A 26,296-nucleotide genomic window follows, 5' to 3' on the forward strand; every position below is an offset into this window, starting at 1 on the left:
ATCTAGTTTGTTTGCCCTCCCCCACCTTGGACACATCCTTCCTGTCTCCTTCATTTCTTCTCGCTCGTCTTTTTTTTAACCCGTAGGCCATTTCAATCTCCTCATCCCCCCCCCCCCCACCTCAGGTTCTCTTGTCAATCTCCTCGTCTCCCCCTACCCTACCTCAGGTTCTCTTGTCAGTCTCCTCGTCTCCTTACCCTACCTCAGGTTCTCTTTTCAGTCTCTCTGTGTAGCCCTGACTACCCTTGAACTAACTCACTCCGCAGATTAGGCTGGCCTCTAACTCACAGAGATTCTCCTGCTTCTGCCGCCCGAATGCTGGGACTAAAGGCCTGTGCAATGACCACCCAGATACTTTTTTAGTTTTCTATTCATCTTTTATCATAAAATACTGATCCTTGGTTTTTACTCACCATCTTTCTTTCTTGCTTTTGCATGGGTCTTTCTACCTCCATTCCCCCCCCTTCCCTTTTGGCTCTATTTGCCTCTGTGGGGTGTCAGGGTGTTTTACATATGGAAAGAGGCTGCATCTCCTGGCTTTCTGCTGCGTTCCCCTGAGCAGCCTGTCGAGTGCCCCATGCTTACACATTTCCTGTGGCAGTGAACTGTCTGGGAACAGTCGGCAACCACTGGCCCCTCCTTCCTTTCTACGTAGAACTTAGTTGTGGGGAAAACCCTGAGCCCAGTGGCAACTTTTTGTTTTTTTTTTTATACATGTTTTAAGTCTTTCATTCTATTTTGGGCAAGCGAAGGTGCCTTTAAGTTCTAGGACAGAAATCAGCTTGCAAGTAGCCCTAGGCATGCAAATGATGCTTAGGACCACTGCTGGTAGCAGGAAGGGCTGCAGTGTAATTAATTTCAAATTGACATCTGGGCTCAGTGGTTACATCCTTGCTGCAGCCACTGCCTGCCCAGGGGACTTCCAGAGAATCTGAAAGGAGGGATGGACATTGAGAGGAGATTCTTTTTTTGATTCAGAAGGGGTTTCTCTGTGTAACAGTCCTGACGGTCCTGGAACTAGCTCTGTATGTAGACCAGGCTGGTCACAGAGAACCACCTGTGTCTGCCTCCCAAGTGTTGGGATTAAAGGTGTGCACCACCACTGCCCCCAAAATACTTTTATTTAAAAAAAATTGTTAAATACTATTATTTTAAAAGAGTATTGGAAAATCTACATTTTTTTGTTTTGTATTTTGAGGTGGTGTTTCTCTAACAGCTGTGACTGTCCTAGAACTAGCTCTTGTAGACCAGGCTGGCCTGTTGAGGCAATGTTTTAATCATTTAATCTATTGACTAATTAGACTAGATAAATTTATATTATGGTGGCACATACCCACAATCCCAGCACTTGAGTGAGGTTTTGAGAAAGATTTTAAGTTCTTGACCGAGTTTGCCACTGTGCTGGGTGGGAAGACTTGGCTGGGCATAGCATGTTCCAGGTCTTGAATTCTACCCCAGACCCCATGTTTCATGTCTCAGATATGTTGGTTGGTGGCTGTCCTGGAACTCCCTCTGTAGACCAGGTTAGTCATCAAACTCAGAGATCCACCTGCCTCTAAGTACTGAGATTAAAGATGAGTACCACCACCCCCCAGGCTTTTTTTTTTTTTTTAATGTGCATTGGTATTTGCCATGGGTGTCAGATCCCCTGAAACTGGAGTTATAGTTGTGAGCTGCCATGTAGTTGCTGGGAATTGAACCCAGGTCCTCTTGAAGAACAGCCAGTCAGGGCCATTTCTCCAGCCCAAGGCTGATGGTTTCCTCCCAGGACAATTGGAACTTTTGTCCTATATTAATTGTATTAATTACACACATGGTTCTCCCTGGGCCTGCTCTGTATTTTTATTAAAGGTGGTACCGGGTGTATTTTCTTAGACATTACTATATTGCATTGATATACTTGGATAAATCTGGAGGGTAGGATAAAGCATTCAGAAATACCGAAACTTTTGAGGATTAAACCTAGGACTTTGGACAAAGGCAAAGCGCTTACACTGAGCTGTGTTCCTAGCTCCTTTTCCTTTCACTGTGAGAGGGTCTCAGTTGGACAGGCCAGTGGAGCTCACTCTGGGCCATGGATTTTCTAATCTGCTTACCCACTCAAGTAGTGGATTACAGGCCTATACTACCCAACCCGAATGATACTCAGTATCCTTTATTTTGTGTCTGAGGACTCTGCACGTTTGTCTGCATCCCAGAGAGGGCATCAGATGTTTGTAGTGATCCACCATGTGGTTGCTAGGAGTTGAACTCAGGACCTTTGATCTTAACCACTGAGCCATCTCTCCAACCCCTGAAAATAACTCACCCCAAGTATCTGAAGACATCCTTTTTGTTGTTGTTGTTGTTTGTTTTTTTTTCCGAGACACGGTTTCTTTGTAGCTTTGGAGCCTGTCCTGGAACTAGCTCATCCCAGGTGAGTTGTGCCACCCAGATGTGCCACCCTCATCCCAGATGAGTTTCTAATGTCCATGTTAAAAAGATACTAGTTTGTTGATGTTACCTTGACTGTCACTTGATTTTTTTGATTGTCTTCACTCACTCTATAGACCAGGCTGGCGTAGGAGCCTTTACTCTGCCTACAAGCACCGTGGTTAATAAAGACCATACGCCACAATACCTGGCATGTTTATAAAATTAAAAGTTAATTTTTAGCCTGGCGGTGGTGGCGCACACCTTTAATCCCAGCACTCGGGAGGCAGAGGCAGGCGGATCTCTGGGAGTTCGAGGCCAGCCTGGTCTACAAGAGCTAGTTCTGGGACAGGCACCAAAGCTACAGAGAAACCCTGTCTCGAAAAACCAAAAAAAAAAAAAGTTAATTTTTAGGACATATCTTGTAATATTATAGTCCTATGGCTCCATTACTTTTTTTTTTTTTGCCTCCCTCAGATTTTTTTTTTTTTTTTGGTTTTTCGAGACAGGGTTTCTCTGGTTTTGGAGACTGTCCTGGAACTAGCTCTTGTAAGTAGACCAGGCTGGTCTCGAACTCACAGAGATCCGCCTGCCTCTGCCTCCCAAGTGCTGGGATTAAAGGCATGCACCACCACCGCCTGGCTTGCCTCCCTCAGATTTTGCAAAGAATCCTCCCCTAGTTCAGTTACATTGCACTAGTGAGTTCATGGTGATGAAGTTCAAGGGGCTCGTGTTTTCTCCCGGTTGTCTCTGAAGCTTGCCTGCCTGTCACTGGTTTCTTCCTCTCTAGTTGGGACTTTAGGGTCATTGACCTCATCTTTGAATCCTCCTTCACACACCTCACTTTGGTGTTTCTGTTTTCTTTTTTCTGGGTTATTTATTTTTTTTTAAATATTTAACTTTATTTTATGTGTAGTTGGTATGAAGGTGCCAGATCCCCTGGAACTGGAGGTAGACAGTTTTGAACTGCCTTGTGGGTGCTGGAGGATTGAACCCAGGTCCTGTGGGAGAGCAGCCAGTGCTCTTAACTGCTGAGCCATCTCTCCAACTCCGGATTTTTTTTTTTTTTTTTTTTTTTTTTTGCGATAAGCTTGAACAGTAATTTAACTACGCTCTGAGTTTCTTTTTTTTTTTTTTTTAAGATTTTTTTACTTATTTTATGTATACGAGTGCTCTATCCTCATGCACCTGCAGTCCAGAAGAGGGTATCTGATCTCACTACAAATGGTTGGGAGCCACCATGTGGTCACTGGGAGTTGAACTCAGGACCTCTGGAAGAACTGCCAGTGCCCTTAACCTCTGAGCCATCTCTCCAGCCCACGCTCTGAGTTTCTTAAGCACTTCAATTAAAAATAGCATTGATCAGTTTGTAAGCGGCTTCCAAAAGCAGATCTGGGACACCCTCTAGAGTACCCCGACTGCTGGCCCACATAAGATGAGTTTGAATTTTCTTTTTCAGCACCTAGATTATATGCTTCTATGTTTTTTATTCCTGCTGTCTTGATGGGAGATTAAAAACTGTACCTTGACCCTGCTAAATTTGAGACTGGAATGGATGTCATTTCATAATGTAAACAGTTCTTAGGATAATTCTTGGCTCACATTGTGTCTGAGAATCTGTGCACAGAAGAGTACCGGTGTCCTCAGATCACGGAGGTGCTGTAACTCTGGAGTTATAGCGCCCCCTATGTGTGTAGGTGCACAGGTTACCTGCAGGATAAGCACATTGGAAAGATCACTTGGCTCCCTATGGTAGCACACGCAGGTAGTCATGCACATAAAATTTCAGTAAATTATTTTTTAAAGAACAAATGCCAGAGCTGGGCGATGGTGGTGCACACCTTTAATTCCTAGCATGAGGGAGGCAGATGCAGGCGGATCTGAGTTAGAGGCTGGCATGGTATAAAGGACAGATGAGGTCATATGGAGAAGCTTTGTCTCGAAACAAATAAAACAAAATATGAGTGTTTGTCCTCTTTATGTACACCAAGTGACTGCACCCAGATGCCAGAAGATGGCATGAGATGCCCTGGGACTGAAGTCACACAGTGTGAGCTGCAATGTGGGCCCTGGAAATTGAGCCCAGGTCCTGAGCAAGCCATATTAGCTCTTTTTTTTTTTCTTTTGGACAAGATCTCATGTCATCTAGACTGGACTCATTCACTGTAGCTGTGAATGGTCTCTGGTTATCCTGCTGTGCCTCAATTTCTGGTATTGCTGGCAGGAGCCACTGAAACAGCTTTTTGACTCAGTACCCAGGATATCCCACAACTCCCAAATGCTGGGAATAGAAATTTGAGCCCTTCTGCCCAGTTAAATCTATCTGTATATTCTTTGACGGTACACATTCTATTGCTTAATTTTAGCAAATATCTTTCTAGTTGAGTACAAAGGACTGATAACAATTTTTGTTTTTTTTTTAGACCAAAAACCTGATGTGACTGGACGTGGCAACGGCCCAGTTTCTCCTCAGAAGGAAGGCTTCCACAAAGGACCAATGATTCTGGGCCCTGCATCCTTGCATTGCTTCCCACTCTGCAGCCATGTCTCGGTCCCGTCATGCAAAGCCTTCCAAAGCAGTCAGGACAGGTCTACAGAAGAAGAAAACGACATTAAAGCAAGGTGTCAAACATGGGGAGTCAGGGAAGCTGAACCCTGGAAAGCTGAACCAAGTAACTCAAAGAGATGGTAAGAAAGAACCAGAAGACAAAAGCCCCACACCACCCAGAAGCCTTCTGACCAGAGCTGGGGCAGCCAGAATGAATCAGGATAGGATCCAAGTTGAGAGTCCAGAGTCCTTAGCTGCCAGTGGGTTTACAATGGCTCTACGAAGAAGCTCTCTGATCAGGCGACTCTCCCAGAGCCCGGTCGTTACACCCAGACCGAAGAAAGTGTCACCTGCTAAGAGTGTTTCGAAGCAACAGTGTCCTCGCGACGAGACCCAGGGTGACGACGAGACCCAGGGTGACGACGAGACCCAGGATGACGACGAGACCCAGGATGACGCGGTGGCAGAGCACTCGGAAAATGATTGCATCCCCAGCCAAGACCCCACCTCGTCCCCGGATCCAGAGAACCTAATTGGTGAAGAGAGCTTGTGTTTAGTTGAAGGTGAGATCCAAGAGCTAACCCAGTCTTGGCCTCAAACAATAGAAGGTTCCCAAAGCTGTCCTGCAACAGATATTCCTTCTGGACCACTGGAAGGGACACACAATGAAGGACTACTCGCTCTTCATACATCAGATGTCAGCACATCCCCTCAGGAGTGTGTGCCTTTGTCCCAAAGATCAACACCCGAAGTCACCTCTCAGAAAAACACTAGCAATCAGTTTGAAGACTTGGGGTCACAAGTAAACTCTCTTAAGCTATCAGATCCTCCCCTGAATCCTGTGGGAAATGAGTCTAATTGCTTTCCCACCTCCAGTTTTAAGATTCTACCTGAATTGGACCTTAAAAACTGCTTGTCTCTTGATGGGTCTGTGTATCCCACAGCTCTGATAAGATTCCTCTTGGCAGGCTCACAGCCAGATACACTTGGTGCTAAACTCCAAGAAGGAACCCTCAAAACTAACCCTGACCAAGGTGGATGCTATACAGATCAATATATATTTGGTGCTAAACCCCAAGAGGGACTACTCAAAACTAACCCAGATCAAGATGTTTTTGGTGCTAAACCCCAAGAAGGAATCCTTAAAACTAACCCAAATCAAGGTGGATGCTACCCAGATCAAAATACGTTTGGTGCTAAACCCCAAGAGGGACTACTCAAAACTAACCCAGATCAAGATGTTTTTGGTGCTAAACCCCAAGAAGGAATCCTCAAAACTAACCCAAATCAAGGTGGATGCTACCCAGATCAAAATACGTTTGGTGCTAAACCCCAAGAAGGAACCCTCATAACTAACCCAGATCAAGGTGGATGCTATCCAGATCAAGATATGCTTGGTGCTAAACCCCAAGAAGGAACCCTCATAACTAACCCAGATCAAGGTGGATGCTATCCAGATCAAGATATGCTTGGTGCTAAACCCCAAGAAGGAACCCTCAAAACTAACCCAGATCAAGGTGGTTGCTACCCATATCAATTTCTGGATGGCATTTCTGCCCTAGGACAGGTTTTCAGTGCTCTCCCACCTCAGTGGGTATTTCCTGGTGCTAACTTAGTTCCTGGTGAGGCCCTGGGCAAGGTTTCAGGCCTATCAGAGGATCTTGGTGCTATAACTATGCTAACCCAACAAGGAACTATGAATATGAATATGGCTGCTCCCCCAGATCTGCCTGTCTTCCTTCCCAACCCTATAGTCCCATTGGCTACCTACAGTACTCCTCCCGGGCCTGAGCCCCACAGCTTTGCCTCCTGTGGGCTTGAGGTCCAAGGTGCTATCCCTTTAACTTTGGACTCAGGACATGCTCCAGCAAACTCCGAGATAAGTTCAATACCTCCAGCAATAGCTGCAACCAGTGTACAAGATGAGAAGCAGTTTTGTGCAAACCCTTCTCCAGCGAACAGGCAAGGGTTTACCATTGACCCTGAGAGTGGACTCCAGCGTGCTCCCCTGGATCTTACCCAGGGCCCTCAGGCTACCTCCAGCAAAGTGGAAGGGGGGATTTCTCAGGTCAACACGGCCAGCTCCGCTGATGGCAAAGCCACTGGGATATCTATGCCAGTGTCACAGGCTAGTACCTCTTCTTCTCAAAAATCGACACTGCCAATGGTGGAGAGGAAGAAACGCAAGCCGTGCGGGGTCTGTGAGCCCTGCCAACAGAAGACCAACTGCGGTGAGTGTACCTACTGCATGAACAGAAGGAACAGCCACCAGATCTGCAAGAAGAGGAAATGCGAGGTGCTCAAAAAGAAGCCGGATGCCACTTCTTTGGTGCAGGTGAGGGAGCAGCCATGTGGGTGGGTCTATCTTCAGGATTTGGAGACCCCGCCCCCCCTAAAATGTTCATCTCCATGAACATCTCCAAGAATTTGTGAATGAAGTCTTGTGGAGGAGCGATGCTGGGAATTGAACTTAGGGCTTCCAGCAAGCTCAGCCTTTTTATCTTGATTGCTTGGTATAGCCAAGGTTGCATGTAGCTAGGCTAGGATTACCATAGTCTCCAGCCTTGTATGAGGTGGCTCAGGACAGCCTGACACTTGTGCTTCAGGTCCTGAGCCCTGCACCTGCATGAATGTCTCGGGGGGCAATGTACATGCCATGCCCCTCTCCCCTCAGCCCCCAGTCTGATTACTTGAGTTTGCAACCTGGGACCTGCTGAGTGGAACCAACTGCCAAATCCATCATGTATGTGGCAGCCATGGGTCCACATGCAATGAAGGGTACAATAAGTAAATTTGAGGCCAACCTGGACTATACTGTGACCCCACCCCCCAAAAAAGGTATTGTGTGAATTTTTAATTGCTTTAGTATTTTAACCTAGTTGTTGAGACGGGCGGGGTATCTCTGTATAACAGCTCTGACTTGTCTTGGAACTCCATTTATAGACTAGGCTGGCCTTGAACTGAGATCTACCTGAATTCAGTTGCAGCACCGCCACGCCTAGCTGAGAATTTTTATTTTATTTTATTTATTTATTTATTGAGACAGAATTGGACTGACTGAACTCCTAGACTTTTATTATATCAGATGGGCCAGTCGCTTGTTTGTATTATTTAATCTGAGGGATTGAATACATATCATGGCTGTTAGCATGCTAAATGTGGATTCTTCCAATGATTGATGTACCCAAGTCCCCTCTATTTGATTTCTAGATTATATCAAAATTAACTAGTACCTGCAGCCAGTGTATTTCTGGCACTGTCTGCACTCTGCGGCACCAGATCCCAGGGGAGTCGCTTTTAGTGGAGAACTGAAGCTGGGCACCACTACCTTGATAGACATTAGACATTAGGAGGTCCTGGGGACCAAAGAGGGACAGATCAGTGGTTAATGTGCTTGCCTTCAGGTCTGACAACTTAGAGGTAGAGAAGGGAGGTCCTGTGCTCGGCATTTGCACAATGATTTTTTTTTTTTTCCTTTCTCGCCATGATTTTTTTTTCCTTTTGCAACAGTGTTTCCATGTGTTACCTTGGCAGCCCTAAAACTCAGACCCACCTGCCTCCGCCTCCCTAGTGCTGGAATTAAAAGTGTGGGACACAGCACCTGGGCTCTAGTAAATGTAAAATTAAAGAAGTTATTTTGAGACAAGAGCTGGCCTCGAAGTTACAATGTAGCTAAAACCACCCTTTCTTTAATTGCTGATCTTCCTACCTCAGATTCCCAAGTGCTGGGATAGGTCATGCCCCTTGGCTTTGTTTTAGGAGACAATGTGTCACTAGGCTGCACTGGTTGGCCACTAATAGCATTCCCCTTGCCCAAGATCTGACCAGATGTGGTGGGCACACCTTTTAAACCCAACACTCCCAAGGCAAGGCAATTCTAGAACAGCCAGGGCTACATAGAAACACCCCGTCTTGGAAAACCAGGAAAAAGATAACAACTAGTCCAATAAGCAGGACTCTCTGTTTTAGTTCTTGCCTTGATGTTCTGACCTTTAAGGATTGGAGCATTGCAAGCCCAAACCCTTTCTTTCCTCCCCTAGTCGGTTTTGGTCAGCATTTGGCCAGGCTAGCCAAACCGGTGAACTCCTAGTTCACTGAGACCCTGTTTCAAAAAACAAAGTCTGGCTCCTGAGGAGCAAGCAGGTTAGGTTGACGTGACCTCTGGCCTCCATGCATGCTCACACTCACATACAGTAACTGGTCCTCGGGGGCAGCCAGAGCTCACCAGTTCTTCCTGTCTGTGCAGAAGAATTTTTTTTCCCGGGTCAGAGTGCCATAAATAAGCTGGTTTGTACCCTTGTGAAACCCTTGGTTTCCGTTGAGATAGCCATGACACAGCCATTTTCTTGTCCCCCTGTATTAAGAGGCTTTTGGCCTCTGCATTTATCTATTTACACTTTACAGCTTGTTTTTATATCATTTTATATGTGAACCTATTTTGTGATCAAATTTTCTGTTAAAGAGCAATGGTGGGGCCAGGCGGTGGTGGCGCAAGCCTTTAATCCCAGCAGGGAGGCAGAGGCAGGTGGATCTCTGTGAGTTCGAGACCAGCCTGGTCTACAAGAGCTAGTTCCAGGACAGGCTCCAAAACCACAGAGAAACCCTGTCTCGAAAAACCAAAAAAAAAAGAGGAATGGTGGGGTCAAGACAGGAGGTGATGGGAGGTTGGGACAGGGCAAGGCTACAGCTTAGCCAAGCCATGGGATGTTGCCTAGCCTGCCTATAGGAGAAACACAGTAAAATGTCTGCCTTTGTATGTGAATCTCTTAGGTAATTTGCAAGTTTTTTTTTTTTAACCAAGTGCCAGAAATTAAGACCATTTACAAAACACTTGCTTATTTTCTGTATACAAGTGTGGGTGCCAATAATGGAAGCCAGGTCTTCTCTGCAAGTGGAGTAGGTGCTCCGAAATGTCGAGCCATCTCTAGCTCCTTAAATTCAATTTAAAAGAAAAAATTTATTTTTCCTTTATGTGCATCGATGTTTTCTGCATATGTCTGAAGGTGTCAGGTCTCCCAGAACGGAACTGCCATATGGATGCTGGGGATTGAACCTGGATTCCCTGGAAGAATAGCCAGTACTCTTAGCCACCAAACCATCTCTCTAGCCCCTTTTTAAATTTTTAAAAATTTTATTTTTGACAGTTTCTCTGTGAAACCCTGGCCTGGGACTTAATTGGTTACATGTTGTCCTTTTGCCACAACATCAGTATTCCATATATTTTTTAAAAATATTTTTATTTATTGTGTATACAATATTCTGTCTGTGTGTATGTCTGCAGGCCCTAAGAGGGCACCAGACCTCATTACAGATGGTTGTGAGCCACCATGTGGTTGCTGGGAATTGAACTCAGAACCTTTGGAAGAACAGACAATGCTCTTAACCACTGAGCCATCTCTCCAGCCCCAGTATTCCATATTGAATTCAATTGACTTCTCAGGCATAGGCTTTTGTCTGCATTTATATAATACCAGGCTCTCCACCTAGCTCCGACTGCCTCTGCTTCCCAAGAGCCGTGCCGCCAACGTGTAGGAAGCGAGACAGGAGTTCCCTGGCTATAGAAAGCTAGCCTGGGTTATAGGAGTCCCTGCCAAGTCAAGGAAGAACAAAAATGAACCCATACCTGGACTATGTCTTCATTACTAGCTACAAGTACAACTTTTAGATTTCAGCTGCAGCACTCTAACCTGGAAAAGGGATTGGGGGTGGGGGGGCAAACTACATGTTGAGGTCACTTTGGGTCAGATGCAGGTTCAAGACAGGGTCTGAAAGAGCCCAGGCTGAGGGCCACGAACTTCTTGGTAGTGGGGAAAGTGTCTGGCATTTTTCTGGGGGGAAAGACCTGAAACCAACAAATACTAACAAATACTAAATACAGCTAAATACTTACAGAAGAGATTTATTTATGAAGGTTTCACCGGATAGACAAGGACAGTTTTAATTTCTTAGTCTGGTTAACAAATGAGAATTTTTTTCAAGACAGGGTTTCTCTTTGTAACCATTCTGGCTATCCTGGAATTCACTTTGTAGACCAGGCTGGCCTCGAACTCACAGAGATCTGTCCACCTCTCCAGTGGTGGGATTAAAGGCATGCACCACCACCACCTGGCCCGTTTTTGTTTTGTTTGCTTCCCAAGTACTGGGATTAAGGGCCATCACTGGCCTTCAAAAGAAAAAAGTGCCTGTGGGGAAGGAACAGACAGACAGACACTGAACATGAACCCGGCAAAGGTTCCATTTATTGGGTACCATACAGATAGTGGTTAAATTCTGTGATCACAGTACGGAACTGTACGTATATAGTAACATTGGTATCTTCGTTTGATCTTTTTGTATTCATTATTTTGTTCATTTGGAAAAGGGTCTCACTGTATCCTTGCCTGACGGGCAGCTTGCTTCCATCTTCTGGGATGACGGGTGTGTCCTGTCCAGCCAGGCAACATTGGTGTCTTGAAACGGGTTAGTTTGTGCATTGAGTGTTGGGTCTTTCCAGTGTTGCCTTAACTCTTGACACACAAGCTGTCCCGCCGCCGGACGTTCTGCCTCCAGCTATTGAGGTAATGTGGGGGCTCCGAGAGGCCAGATGACTTGCCCGAGGCTGTAATTGATGTGGAATCAGGATGTGGTGTGGGAGGTCTGTTCAGCTCTTTGAGCCTGCAGATAAGCAGAATTTGAGGGCTGGAGGGGCAGAACCCAGCCACAGCCTGGTTGGGGGAAGATGTGTTGGAATCCTAAATTCCTTTTCAGATATGTCTTTCTCGCTATTCCTTAGAATTGGCTGCCCAGCAAGTCCAAGGGATCCTCGTAATGTCTGCCACCCGAGTGCCAAGATTATAGCCACCCACTCTCTTTAAAAATCCTATATGGGGTGGGGTGGTGCTCAGGGTTCACTCTGGAGCCTTCAGCAGACTAAATGGATATTCTTCATCACCAGACCTCAGCAGTTTGCCCCCCCCCCACTTTTTTTGACAGGGTTTCTCAGTGTTGAAGCCTTGGCTGTCATGGAACTTGCTCTGTAGACCAGGCTAGCCTCTAACTTGCAGAGATTCACCTGCCTCTGCTTCCCGAGTGCTGGAGTTAAAAGACATGTGCCACCACACCCAGCACCTCAACAGGTTTTTTATTTGTCTTTTATGAACGATGGTGTTTAGCCCACATGCATGTCTAGGTGAGGGTGTGAGATCTCCTAGAACAGGAGTTACAGACAGTTGTGAGTTACCATGTGACTGGGAATTGATCTAGGGTCCCGGAAGAGCAGCCAGCGTTCTTAACCACTGAGCCATCTCTCCAGTCCCGCCTTTTAATTTCTCATTACATTGCTCACTTGTACTTGGTTTTATACATTTTGGACAGTCATAATTCTCCAATGACATAATTACACTGGCTGCAAGTCAGGAGAACGCAATTTAATAATGGCACCAGTGGAGTGTATATGACTGTATTGTCCCTGATGGGATCAGGATGGGATCAGAAGTGCTGGGAGTTCTCCTTGACCCCTGATGCCAGACCCCAGTGCTCTACCAATTATCTTTCAAGGTGACCTGTGGCAAAATAGCCCTGGGTTTCTAGCTGGGGCTAACCCTTTAGCTCCTGACACCTGCAAGCTATCCCTAAAGGGATAATGCAAAATGCTAAACATCACCCTTCCAGATGTCCAGAAATGGAGCGAGGAGTAAGCATGTCAAAGGCCTTTTTTCAAAACTAAAACCGTTCAGCTGAGTAGCCCTGACTGACAACTAGCCTCAGGTTCATGAGTGTTTTTATTTTATTTCAATATATATTACTGTGTGTGTGTGTGTGTGTGTGTGTGTGTGTGTGTGTGTAGACCACTGTGTTTGGGTGCCTGGAGGCCAGAAATGGAGGGGAGGCCAGATCCCCTTTACTGGAGCTGAGTAACAGATTGAGAGCAGTCTAGATACAGGGAACCAAGAGCAGCAAGCCTTCGCTCCAGGCGCTATTTTATTTGAGGACTTGGACCATATAGCATTTCTAGACCTGGGGTAAGAGTGGCAAGCGTCCTCAAGTGTCCTGTGATTGAGTTTGGGGCCTGCGGGGGCTGTGTGAAGCCATAAAAGGATGCTGGGGAAAGCGGCTAGACTGTAGAGAGAGGACTGCCAAGGTTTTCCTAGAACCACAGTAAGTGGACAAGCAATTCCATTGACAAACTGAACTGTAGTCCTGGTCTATTGCTTTGTGTGTGTGTGTGCGCGTGTGTGCACACATGGACATGCTCACGATGCTTGGGGAGGTCAGAACAACTTGTGGACGTGGTGCAGGTGGATCCTAGGTGCTAGGTAACTCAGGTCCACGGGCTTGGTGCTATGTGACCCTCCATACTGAGCCATCTCAGTGACCCAAGCCTGACTTCCAAGGGAACAGCAAGTTTTATTGATAAAGATTCTAGGTTTTCCTCTTTCTTCTGGAGAGCAGCCTTGCACTCCCGCTCCCCACTGCCTTCTTCACCTCCCTAGTGCTGGAATCACAAGGGTGTACCACCGCACCTGGCTTCTACCTACAGATTCTACAGGAGCCACTTGATTTGGAGGGTGCCTCTCTGAAATCTTTGTATGTGAATGTGCCATGGGATTCATGTGGAAGTCAAGATAAATTCGTGCCATCTGGCTTGGCAGCAAGATGGCCATGCAGCCGTCTCCCCATCCTGGAAAGGCTCTCAGTTACATGCACACGTGTAACTGCATGTGTGCATGCCTGCCTCTGTGTGTACAGGTGAGCGCAGAGTTGGAGTTAGATCGGAAGCTACCTGGCATGGGTACTGGGAACTGAACCCATACCCTGTAAAGAACATGCACTCCCTAAACAAGTCTCTTTCCCCTGAACCTTTACTGAACCTTTGAATACCTTTATTGATTGCTGATTTAACCTATTAAACTCCCAGCTCTGAACTGAGCTGCACATCTTCAAGGGGCTGGCACTGGAACAGACTGCTATGGGGATGGACAGCCTGCACCTTCATCCTGCCCCAGTGGTACTGGGAGTGGACTTTGTGTAGCCCTGGGCACTTTCACGAACTATTTATTTGGCTCAGATGAACTTTGCCTTCATTAACTAATTTTTCAGAACAGGTACTGGGATAGCTTTCTTTGAGGTTTTGGTTTTTGAGACAGGGTTTCTCTGTAGCTTTGTAGCCTGTCCTGGAACCAGCTCTGTAGACCAGGCTGGCCTCGAACTCACAGAGATCTGTCTGGCTCTGTCTCTCCAGTGCTGGAATTAAAGGTTCGCACCACCACCACCTGGCCCATTTTTGTTTTTGTTTTGTTTGTTTTTTGTTTTTTGAGGCAATCTTGTTATATAAAGCTGTGGCTGGCCTGGTATTTGCTACCATAGTGTAGTGCTTCTACCTCAGTTTCCCCTGGGTGCTTCAATTGCAGACTTGTAGATGTGATTTTTACTTGAGGGTTTAAAAGTGCCTGCCTCAGCCTCCAGAACGGTAGAGGCATTCAAAAGTGCTGTCACCTTGTCTAGCTCCTTTTTCTCCCCATCTGAGAATTAAAAACTTTGGGTGGCTGGGCATTTTGGGGAATGGTGTAGAGTGGGAAATCTGGGAACGGGAGTATCTAGCTCATTAGAACATTTCCATAGCAAGCATGAGTCCCTGGGTTCAAGCCACAGTACTAATAAATAACTAAATAAATGGGGAATCAATGCACGAGGAAAGTGTGCTTTCGTGGCAGCCTCCGAGCCTGGGGAGGGAGGGTGACGGAACGCAGGCCTTCCGGCCCGCACTCAATTCCTAGTTTCTGGTTGTGGGAATCTGTTCCGAATCCAACTGCAAGTGGAAAACCCATTTTTGGCCTCGCTAGCAGGAAAGCCGTCCTGCCAATCCTGCAAATGTACTGCAGAAACTTTGGCCCCGGGAGGCAGGAGCGTGGGCTTGCTTCCCAAGATCTGTGCAGCTGTCAAGGTGGCTGGGATGGGACTGGGATCTGTCACTGCAGCTTTTTGGCAATGACCTTGGGACCAGCCCAGCTTGACACAGCCACTCTGGTCCTCTGCCACTAGAGTCTTTGCGGCTGTTTGCAGAAGTGCAAGGGAGCTAGCTGGAGAGAGGCTGCTCTTCTTGGTCCTGCCTTTTCTGGTGTCTGGCAGGTGTCATGTGGTGCCAGCTCCCGATGGCTACCACCCACTGAGCATGGGTGAAGTCCAGGTGTGTGTCTGTCGGTCGGTTGCAGGGGGCTGAGGTGGCATGTTCACCCCTGGGTGGTTTGACTATTGAAAGGTGGTGTGCAGGCAGGCTTCGTTGCATGCGTGGGTGGAGAGGAGCCAGAAACACCCCTTTCCCCCAAAGCTTCGGGTTGGAGTCTGCTGCGGATTTCTTGGCACTGAAGGTCACCAGTTTACACTCAGCCTCTAGGCACTCTAGTCGCCTAGAGTGGCAAGTGTATTTTGAAAAAACGCCACCCTCCTCTCCTATCCATCCCGTCCTGTTTCTCTTCTGAGTGCCTGATTGCTATTTATTATTTTTCAGTCCGACTTTATCGTTGGACATTTATTGACAGAAATCAAATCGTTGTTATCTGGGCCAAGCGCCGGCTCCACCGCCGGCTCCACCGAGGTGTGGTTCCCAGGAATGAGACAGGCAGCCCCACTACAGCTGAGCCTGTGCTGTCCTCACGTAACCTCCCTTCCTTCAATATCGCCAATATTTAGTCTTGCCTTATAAAGTCAAAATGCACAATACCTTCCCGGATTGCTGTGAGCTCCGATGCCCCCTTAGGCTCAGGGCTATCTCCTGCCGGGTGGTACAGAGCAGCGCGCCCCTCCCTGCGCCAACCTGCCCTGGTGCCACCCAGAGGTTCCTGCTCAGGGAGACTCCGCCATCGATCCGATGGTGGCGACCTGGGGGATTTGTGAACATTGTCTCTTGCAGAAGCCTCCTGTGATTTCGGTGGCGGCGACCAGATCCTCTGTAGAGAACTCCATGTCGCAGCTTGTGGCTGCCTGTGTCCTGTGGTGAGAGCCCAGCCTCACAGAGATCCTTTGTCTGGGATAGTGCTAGGCTGCGAAGATCACTTTGGAGTCTCTAAGCTCTGCCTTGCCATTGGCTGCACTCTTTGTGGGGCTGTTTTTGCAAAAGGCATGCCCAGCACGTCTACAGTGCTGGCAGGCCAGGGCTGCCTTTAAACACCATGATAATGATACCAAAAGCAGTTTGCAGAACTGCTCTCTGTGGAGGCTTCCTCTGCAGAAGCAGGCAAGATGGCTACCTCGTGGGCTTCGCCGTGAAGAATGCAGAGTCTAATTAAGAAAGACTTTTAGGGGGAAAGGGGGCATTTCCCTCCATCTTTATTTATGCAAGGTTGTTGATTGTTTTTCTTTCCATTGACTTTTAAAGTACATTTTTACATGGGCTCTTCAGGAACTGACTGACAAATATGTTGGTGGTATTAAAAATTAAGATATAAGTAGTTTTAACAGAAGCAACAAAATTTTTTTGTGGGGAAGGGTGGGAACTGATATATATATATAACATATATATATATATATATATATCATTTTAATGGAGGCTCGTATTTCAATTTTACTTTTTTTAAATTTTAGGTTACAAAAGAGAACAAGAGGCCCCAGAGGGAAAAGAAGCCCAAAGTTTTAAAGGTAATCAGCTGTTGATTAAATGATATTATCTTTTTCCATTTCATTAGTGTTTTCCTGTCACCTGAGGGTGAATTTGCAGTACAGTGGATGCATGGATTTTCACTCAAGTCTCTCCTCCCTTCCCCCTTATGTCCACATTAGCTTCCTTTATTTTCAGCTCTCTAACACGTCTTACACGAAGGGAAGTTTATATTCAAAGTGTTGTAATTCCTTCTCTAGCTCTCTGTGTGCCACCTGCATCTGTCATTGCACCCAGTGGACTTTAGCTCCATGGTAGAGAAGTTGACAGCTATGATTCATATTGTGACATTTTTTTTAAACATGCAGAAAATACGATGGTAAAATCTGATAATTTTTTTCCTCAGAGTGGGGGAAGGGAAATGTCCTTAGGTTTTAGCTGAACTTCAGCTAAACTCTAAATGCTCAATATGAAGTGTTCAGTATGTCATCCTTAGTTTGAGCTGTCATAGATTGGAAGGAATCGGTTGTATAGATTGCATGTTGGTGCAGATTGCATGCTGAGAGTTCAGCTGTAACCTGATTTGGACGTTAGCTCAGAATCTGCAGCAGCTTTGTTATTATGGTATTTGGAAGAGTTAATTTAAAGGCCTATGGTCTCACTAAAAGTTCAAGGCTAGGGTAAGCCTTAGCCTAGTAAATTGCTTCAGGTTTAAGCTTTTTTTACAATGCAGCAATACCATTAATGCTAGCAATCCTTTTAAATGTAGAGGAAATATTAAGCAGTAAGACCGTTGATCTTTAGAATTGTATGTTTAATGTAAAGGGACTTAAGTAATCATAGCTTTGTGTCTGCAAAGTTTTAGGGCTCCAGCATGCTGAACTGAGGCAGATTCTGATCTCACTGGCTGCCCTGTTGTGTCAACTAGAAATGCTGGCACTGAGAGCCAGTCATTGCCTTGCTCTCTGGTTTCTTTGACCACCTTGAGGTTTCTGTTTCCTGTGTGCACACAGAAAGGGCATGAACATCAGTCATTAAGACGTGCTTACTAAAAAATGACCACAGAGTCAGCAAACTAACCGGTAGGATCTGTGAAGAGTGAACTCATGGCATGGGGCCCGGACATAGCAAGTAGGGAATGTTTGTAGGTACATTAAACCATCTTCTTATGATCTGACTACCCACAACTTATTAGACTTACCACCCAGCTCTAGACCAGACTATCGCTGACTTTAAATCCCTCTGTTGAATGATATGGGGTTGTGGATGGTGCACCTGTGTTCCTAGCCCTTTGGAGGTGAAAAGAGAAGGGCCAGCCTCACCTGGCTAGTAAGTTTGAGGCTAGCCTGGATTACTTGATTGTTCTTTATTTTCAATACAGAGGGTTTCCCTACCTTTCCTGGAACTTTAGCCCAGGCTGGCTTCGAACTCAGATCCGCCTGCCTCTGTCTCCTGACAGACCTTTTCCAACAAAGAAGCAAGTTTCGTGTTGGTGTACATGAATGACTCAAATGGTGGGTGGGTGTGCACAAGGAGCACACCGCGTGCAGAGCTCATTCTGGCCCCTGAGTTCCATCCTTGGGGTGTGTGTCATTTAATTCTATGTTTTGTTATTCTGTGCATGTCTGTCACCTGTAACCTGTCAGAAGTATATGAAGCCTGTCTGTGAATGGCCCAATTCCTTCTGGCTCAGGGAGGACGGAATTCTTGCTTCCTAGTCATCAGTTGGTGTCTGAATAATAGAGGATTACCATAAATACTGCTTGATTTTTTTTTTTTTTTTTTTTAAAGTCTCTAGTGAAAATCTTTGGGATTGTGGGAACTTGTCTCAGACCAGGTTGGCTTCAGATCTGTCTGCTCCTGCCTCCCCAGTGCTGGGACTGAAGGTGTGCACTGTCAGCACCTGGCTAAAAATGTTACTTTGAATTTTTTGTATTTCTGTTTTTGTTCTGTGCAAATGAGTGAAGGTAACTATGGAATCCAGAAGAGGGCATCAGATCTCCAAGCACCGAGTGACAGGTGGTTCTGAGTCACTAGGCATGGGTGTAACTAAGTGCCCTGAATCGCGGAACTATTGCTTCAGTACTCTTACTATTTTTACTGTTGTTTTTGTACATATATATATATATATATATATATATAATTTTTTTTCTTTATGCTAGACTCTCAGGTAGCACAGGTGGCATGGAAGTTGCTGTGTTGCCCACACTCACCTCAAACCCCAGATCTTGTCTCAGAATTCTGAATGCTAGAATTTCCAACATGGGCCAATATTTCTGGCTAACCTGAATGTGCTTAATGTTGGGGTTTAAAAAGTTTTTTTTTTCCTTTGGATTTTCTTTTCTTTTTTTTTTTCGAGACAGGGTTTCTCTGTGGTTTTGGAGCCTGTCCTGGAACTAGCTCTTGTAGACCAGGCTGGTCTCAAACTCAGAGCTCCGCCTGCCTCTGCCTCCCAAGGGCTGGGATATAAGGCGTGCGCCACCACCGCCCGGCTCCTTTGGATTTTCTGTTCTTTATGGAGAATTTTCTCAGCCCTAGTGGCCTGTAACCAGTGGCATATGTAGACCAGGATCTTCCTGCCTCTGCTTCCTGAGTGATGGGACTTCTTATTTTATTTTAAAAATGTCTTGTACAGTGATTTTGATCTTATTCAAAACATGTCCTGTCCTGTGTATATGTATGCACATCGATGGAAATGAAATCCATTTGTTGCATTTATAGGAAACAGCCTTAACTCATGTGTTCTTTGGCAGGAGATGCAGGATTTAGGGGTAGTGTATCTCAGGTTCTATTTGAGTGACCCCTGTTCAGGGGCTCAGTGGGACTCTGCAGATGGGATTGGCCACCTCTCAGGTGGCATTATGCCAACGACCTGTTTCCCTGGGCTTCACTCTGAGCCCTTAGTCCTTCATATGGCCAGGTCACCCACCATAATGGATGGGGCAAATGGCTGATTTTCTGATCTTTTTTTTCCATATATGTTTTTTTTTATATGTTTTTTTTTTATATTTTTATTTTTCTCTTGAGACAAGGCCTCATTACGTAGATTGGATTTCCTGACTCTGCCTCCTGAGTGCTGGGATTAAAGGTCTGAGTCACCAATGCCTTGTTCTAACTTTTTTTGCTTTTGGACCAAAACCACTATTATGGAAGTAGTGAGTTTGGCGGAAGTCAAGCCTATGGTAGTGTTCTCACCTGTAAGTCTAAAGCCGTCTCAAACCAAGTGGGTCCTCTTCCTTCGTCACCAGGGGATATTTTCCTAGTATCTGGTTATAAAATATTATTGAAGTACTCCCATTATTTGAAATGTCCATTGATATTAAAACCAGGAAACTGTCTTCAGAAGCAGCTTCTAAAGTGATCTTGTATCAACCTTCCTTGATGATGCTGATAAAGGAGAGACACGATAGGGGTCTGGGATGGAGAGGACATTGGGCCTGTGTCACAATAGCGTGTAACAGGGCTGGAGAAATGGCTCAGTGGTTAAGAGCATTGCCTGCTCTTCCAAAGGTCCTGAGTTCAATTCCCAGCAACCACATGGTGGCTCACAACCATCTGTAATGAGGTCTGGTGCCCTCTTCTGGCCGGCAGACATACACACAGACAGAATATTGTATGCATAATAAATAAATATTAAAAAAAAGAAAAAAAAACAATAGCGTGTAACATGTATCTATGCGTGCATGAAAGCATGGTTTCATGGCACAATTTTCAGAATATTGCCTCATTTGAATGTTCCATAAAGGTTTCTTTCTGAATAATGAATATATACAAAAGAATGGGGCCATAATGGTGTGTTTGTAGTGTATACACACACACACACACACACACACACACACACACACACTGCAATGTGTTTCCTGCTACATCTTGGAGATAAAAGCCTAACAAGGAAAGGCAAGCCAAAAGCTTAAGCAAGTGAGTTATAAGTTGTGCTCAGTATTTGGAAGTAAGGCTTGGTGCTTTTTAGGGTTTGTTTCACAGTATTCTGACACAGGATGCGGGTGGCTACCAGAACATTTAGTTGTAACTGTGAGACACCATTTCCTTCACTTGTTGATTGTTACCATGTATTCTAGGGATATTACATAGACTTGGTGCCTTTTCATTTTGAAACGCTTTATAATTTTGATACGTTTTTATCTACTATAAATTACAATAGAATAGTGAAGGATTTCTCATAAGTACAATTGTTTGGTGGTTTTTTGTTTTTTTGTTTTTCATTTTTATAGATAGGGGTTCTTTTGTGTAGCCTTGGCTGTCCTGGAACTAACTCTGTAGACCAGAAAGGCCTTGAGCTTCACAAAGATCCACCTGTCTCTGCCACCTAAGAGTGCTGGGATTAAAGGCGTGTGCCACCACCGCCCGGCATGAGGCTCTTTTTTTAATTTTAATTTTCTGTTTGTTTTGCTTGCATGTGTGTCTGTGGATCCTCTGTTACTAGAGTTACAGTCAGTTGTAAATTCCCATAGGTGCTGGAATTGAACCCAGTGCTCGTAAGCATTGAGCCATCTCTGCAGCCCAATGTTAAACCAGACAGGTCTCTTTGTCCTAGCTGTCCTTGGACTAGCTCTCATAGACCAGGCTAATCTTGAACTCTCAGAGATCCACCTGCCTCTGGAGTTCTGGGATTAAAGGTGTGTGCCACCACTGCCTGGCTCATTATTTACATAAGGTGGCAGAGTAAAGGGGGTGTTGGGAAAAGGGGGGTTTGGAGGTGCAGGATGACACTGTCCTTTAATCCCTGCATTCAGTGGGTAGAAGCAGGCAGATCACTGAGTGAGGCCAACCTGGTCTATCTAAACAGAATCCTGCAGTAACAATTAGCCAGCCTGCTCTACATAGTTGAGACCTGAGTGACCTTAGAGTTTCCTAGGGATGTAATTCAGTCTCAAGAATGCTTATTGCATTCCCAGCCTCACAACCTGCAATCCTAACACTTGCATCCACCACTCAGAAGGTGGAGGCAGAAACAGCAGGTGCCAGGTCTAGGCTGGTCTGGATTATATGAGACCCCGTGACACACACACACACACACACACACACACACACACACACACACGGCAAGGCAAGGACAGAATACTTTCAACACAGAAAGTGTGTGTGTGTGTGTGTGTGTGAGAGAGAGAGAGAGAGAGAGAGTTAGTTCAGTGTGGTCAGCCTGGCACAGACAAAGCCTTTGCTATGCAGGAAGATTCATTCACAGGTACACACGGGGCTTCTGGTTTTCATACCTAGAACTGCAGCAAACCATTTTGCCTAGAAATGAGCAGACCAATTTCAGGGCTCAATTCTCACTCAGGCAGCCCATGTGTAACCATTTGTTCATCTCTGCGATGTGAGCGGTTCTAACCTGATGCAGGTCCAACTGTGTTGGCTTGCACCTGTGCCCCAGCATTGGCGAGGCTAAGAACAAATGATTGCCTTGAGGTGGAGACCAGCCTGGCAACCTGAGAATATGGCTAGCCAGGCTCAAAACCACTCTGTGTCCATCCTGTGATTTCTAGGAATCTTGCATATTTGGAGTAGATACAAGGCAAGTGGGGTAAATGAGCTGCAGGAAATCTTCATTCAGACCCTTCCAAAACAAGAAAAGAGCTGTCATTTCTTTCTGGTCCACAAAAAAAACGTGTGTGTGTGTGTGTGTAGCCCAGAAGTCAGTTCAGTGCCTTATTCTTCCCAATCCCCCCCTCCACTTTTCGTGGCATTGAACCTGGAGCTCCCAGATTGGCTAGGCTGGCCAGCCAGTGAGCTCGAAGAGTCAGGCTGTCTCCAAGCCACATGTCTCCTGGAGCTATTGTTTCAGACATGCTTGCACAACAAGCACCTTAGGATCTCAGCCGGCTCCCAGCCGCTGGGTTTGTTCTGGTAGTTCATGATACCTGAGGTCACCTTCCTTAGCATCCCCCACATAGTTATAATAATTCAACTGTGAGACATAATTTCATTAAATATTTGTTAAGCACTTACTCTATTGGCTTTAATTCATGTTCAAATTGTAATATCTATAGTATTTAAACTTTTTAAAATTACATTTATTTGTGGGGATTGGCCGTGTGCCACCTTGTGGGTATCAGTTTCTGAAGCATCCGTGTTGTCTCATATAGTCCAGCCAGTCCTAGTAGCTGAGGCTCCTCTCGCACCCACAATCCTTCTGCCTTGGCCACTCTATTGCTAAGATTAGAAGTGTGCCCCAACACACACAGCTTGGAATGCTCTTCAGTGATGGAATTATTGTTGTCTTTTGTTTTTTTCTAGAAAGGGTTTCTCTGTAATAATCCTGGCTGTCCTAGAACTCACTCTGTAGACCAGGCTGCCTCCGCCTCCCTAGGGTTGGGATTAAAGGTGTGTGCCACCACCGCTTAGCTCAGTGAAATTATTTTCATTGTTATCAGGTGATAAAGGACATCCTTGCTATCTGGGACATTCCAGTATTTCTCTCAATTCCAGCAATTCTTGTGCCTGCCCTCTCCTAGACTGAATTTGTGTTCACATGGACGCCAAGGGTTGAGTCCTCTATTATGTAGGGCCCAGGGACTAAACATAAGCCGGCTGTTTTAGAACCATCAGGAACCGTGATCCACTAAACCATCGCACTAGATTTATTTTGCTCTTTGATGTCGTGTTATTCCTGCCGGTGGGTAAGGTCTTTCTGAGCTGTAAGGAAATTCAAACAGCCATAACGGGGGGCAGGAGACAAGATACAAGGCATAAAAATGGCAAAAACCTTCAGTTTTTAAGAGTAGCTCATGGTATGGTTTTAGCTCGGTGGTAGAATGATATCTAGACACATTCATATTATCTGTTTGGGACAGGAACTCAGAACCAGAACCAGAGATCTGCCTAGGTTTGGAGGCATGTGCCACCATACCTGGCAACATTTATTTTGGAGACGGGGTCAGAGGCCATGCTGGCCTCCATCTGCTCACACCTCTCCTGCTACAGCCTCTAAACCTGGAATTAGCAGGCGTGAGTCACTCACTCAGCTTGCGGCTCTAGTTAATTTCCAGATGACTGTAAGGCAAACAATGAAGCTTCAGTTGGTTAAGCACAGTGGCAACCTAGACATTCTTCCTTTATCTGCTTCTCACAACTGCTCCTTGCTCTCACCTTCCTTATCTGACTCCCAATCCCACCTCGGAAAATGGGATTTCAAACCCCTCAGCCTGACTTCTCCAGACCTTGGTGGTGGTAGCTCTGAGGGAAAGATTTGCCTCTAGTCAAGATACCAAAGGAAGTATTTCTTGAAGCCTTCCTCAGGCAGATGAAGGAAACAAGCACCTTAGGACCCCTCTGAGAACGGTATTGGTTTGCTAAGGGGTTGCCTGGCTAATTACCACAGTGATAGCACTCCCTGGCAAGGCCTTGGGTTCTACAGGAAAAGCGTCCTCAGGTAATGGCAATCAGTGTAGTTTAATATCTGCAGGGTCTCACTGTTTGGCTCTGGCTCTTCTGGAACTCACTATGTAGGCTGGTGACCTGCCTCCAACTGCCGGGAGGGATTAAAGGTGTGCACAAACATACTACTAAATGTCTCAGGCCCACGCCCCCACAGCTGGTAAGAGTTTGCGTCTTTGGTTCTTGAATCTAGAGAAAAGGGTCCTTTTTTCTTTGGTTCCTTTGTTTGTCTTCAGGAAATCCACCCTGGCCCTGGGGCCTGGAATTTCTGATTCTCCTGTCTCAGCCTCTGGAAGAACGGATCTAAAGTTGGTACTTGAATTTATGACCATCCTGCTTTCCCTCATTCAAGGATTACACACCAGGCTAAAGGAACACTTGGCGTGGTGTGGTTGCATCTTCTTGTAATTCTAGATATTTTTTTAAATATTTATTTGTTTATTAAGTATACAGTATTCTTCCTGCAGGCCTCACCACAGATGGTTGTGAGCCACCATGTGGTTGCTGGGAATTGAACTCAAGACCTTTGGAAGAGCAGGCAATGCCCTTAACCGCTGAGCCATTTCTCCAGCCCTAGATATTTTTTTTTTTTTGAGCTTGTCCTGGAGCTCTGTAGAACAGGTTGGCCTTGAACTCAACAGAGTATGGCAATTTTCAAAAAGATGTATCTGTTTCATACATCTGTATGTATGCATTCATTTTCATGTCATTCCTATTTGAATTTTAATTGTCAAGTTATAGCTGGATATATTTTTTCTTGAACATTACATATAGTTAACACCAGGTTGTAAATAATGTGCAGTTTTAACATCATTGTCCCAACAAGGCTTTGTTCAAAGCCCTCCATCAGCACTAATGTCTCCGCTCTTCCCGCAATTAAGTGGACCAGTAAATGAGTAGTGTTTTTGATGTTTCAACATGTTCTCTCTAGCCCACACAGCCTAGGCTGTCCCTCAAACTTGGCAATCATCGTGGCCTTCAACTCCCAGGTAGTGAGATTATAGGTATTAGCCAGGATACCTGATGTACCAGTCAGTGTTCTTGGTTTTGAGGTAGGGTCTCGGGTAGCCTAGGTGGACTTCTTTACCTTGCCTCCTGGTTGCTGACATTATAGGCACGCTCAGTCTTTTTCTTAAGCTCCTCCCACCAGTTGGAAGGATGGGACAGATGGAAAATCAAACAGCTTGAGGTATATGGCAAGACTCAAAAAGAAACCACACAGGACTAGAAAGATGTGGTTAAGAGCACTTCCTGCTGCATTCTCGGTATGCATAATGTCAGCCGGCTCACAACCACCTTTAATTCCAGTTCGTGGGGAGCCAATGCCATCTGAATTCGGAGGGGAACACAAGTGTTCACCACCACACCTTACATCTGAATCAGGTTTTTAAATTGCATTTTATGCCATTTACCTTCTGGTTTGTGTTTGTGGGGATGGGGGCGGGGCGTTGTTAGACTCAGAGCTGCCTGCCTCTGCCTTCAGAGGGCTGAGGATAAAACATGTGCCGGCATGTCTGGCTGTTGCCTTCAGTCTGTGCCACACGTGTGGCTTGGTGCCTTTAGGGGTCTAAAGGTGATGTCTCTTGGACTGTAGTTACAGACGGCTTTCTGCCATCTCTCCAGCCCTGGGTGTCATATTTTAAAAAATACTTCTTGACGTCTTTCTCATTGAAGTGGGGCCCTGACTGTTTCTGCCATTCACTATGGTACTTTGTTCCTGAGTAGTGTTGTATTGTTAAGTATACTATGTTGTGTTTGTCCATGTCTCTCTGTTTGACACTTGAATTGTCTCTTTCCCTACCATGAAGAAACCCATTGTGAAGATTTTTATTCACGGTTTTCAGTGCAGAGGGACCGAGCGAGTGCTCTCATTTTCCTGGAGAAATGGCAGTGGAGTTGCTGAGTCATGGCACTTACGACTGTCCCCCAGCAGTAATGAATGAGTTTCAGTTGCTGGGCAGCCTAAGTGGGACCTGGCAGATTTTGCCTTTGGTCATTCTAAGCACAGCTACAGCATTTTAATTCTTAACCCAGTGTGTGCTTGGATTTCTTGAGGCAGGGTTTTCTGTAACACTCCTGGCCAGATAACAGGCAGACCTCAACAACCTGAGTCTCTTAGCTATTTTTTGGTTTTTTGAGACAGGGTTTCTCTGTAGCCTGTCCTGGAGCTAGCTCTTGTAGACCAGGCTGGTCTCGAACTCACAGAGATCCGCCTGCCTCTGCCTCGCGAGTGCTGGGATTAAAGGCGTGCGCCACCACCGCCCGGCACTTTGCTCTTTGCTCTTTTTTGAGATGAACTCTTGATGTTTGGTTGGTCTGGGAATCTTCATAGACTTGGTGGTCTCTTACTGGAGGCTGCCTTTATC

At 45.8% G+C, this 26,296-nt stretch overlaps 1 protein-coding gene across 2 annotated transcripts in view; it reads left to right on the forward strand.

Moving 5' to 3' along the window:
• Positions 1-4,955: 4,955 nt before the first annotated feature.
• The window catches only part of Tet1 (tet methylcytosine dioxygenase 1), a 43,153-nt gene continuing 21,812 nt past the window's right edge, over positions 4,956-26,296 (forward strand). For both annotated transcript variants that reach the window (XM_041656301.1, XM_041656302.1), the window contains exons 1-4: positions 4,956-5,343; positions 5,401-5,949; positions 6,424-7,295; positions 16,520-16,573. In XM_041656301.1, the coding sequence (XP_041512235.1) occupies positions 4,956-5,343; positions 5,401-5,949; positions 6,424-7,295; positions 16,520-16,573 (1,863 nt within the window). The remainder of the gene's footprint in view (positions 5,344-5,400; positions 5,950-6,423; positions 7,296-16,519; positions 16,574-26,296) is intronic.

The sequence above is a fragment of the Microtus oregoni genome, unplaced genomic scaffold (genome assembly GCF_018167655.1).
Source record: "Microtus oregoni isolate MIOR12 unplaced genomic scaffold, Mior012 000007F_ref0000211, whole genome shotgun sequence".
In the NCBI taxonomy this organism is placed as follows: domain Eukaryota; kingdom Metazoa; phylum Chordata; class Mammalia; order Rodentia; family Cricetidae; genus Microtus; species Microtus oregoni.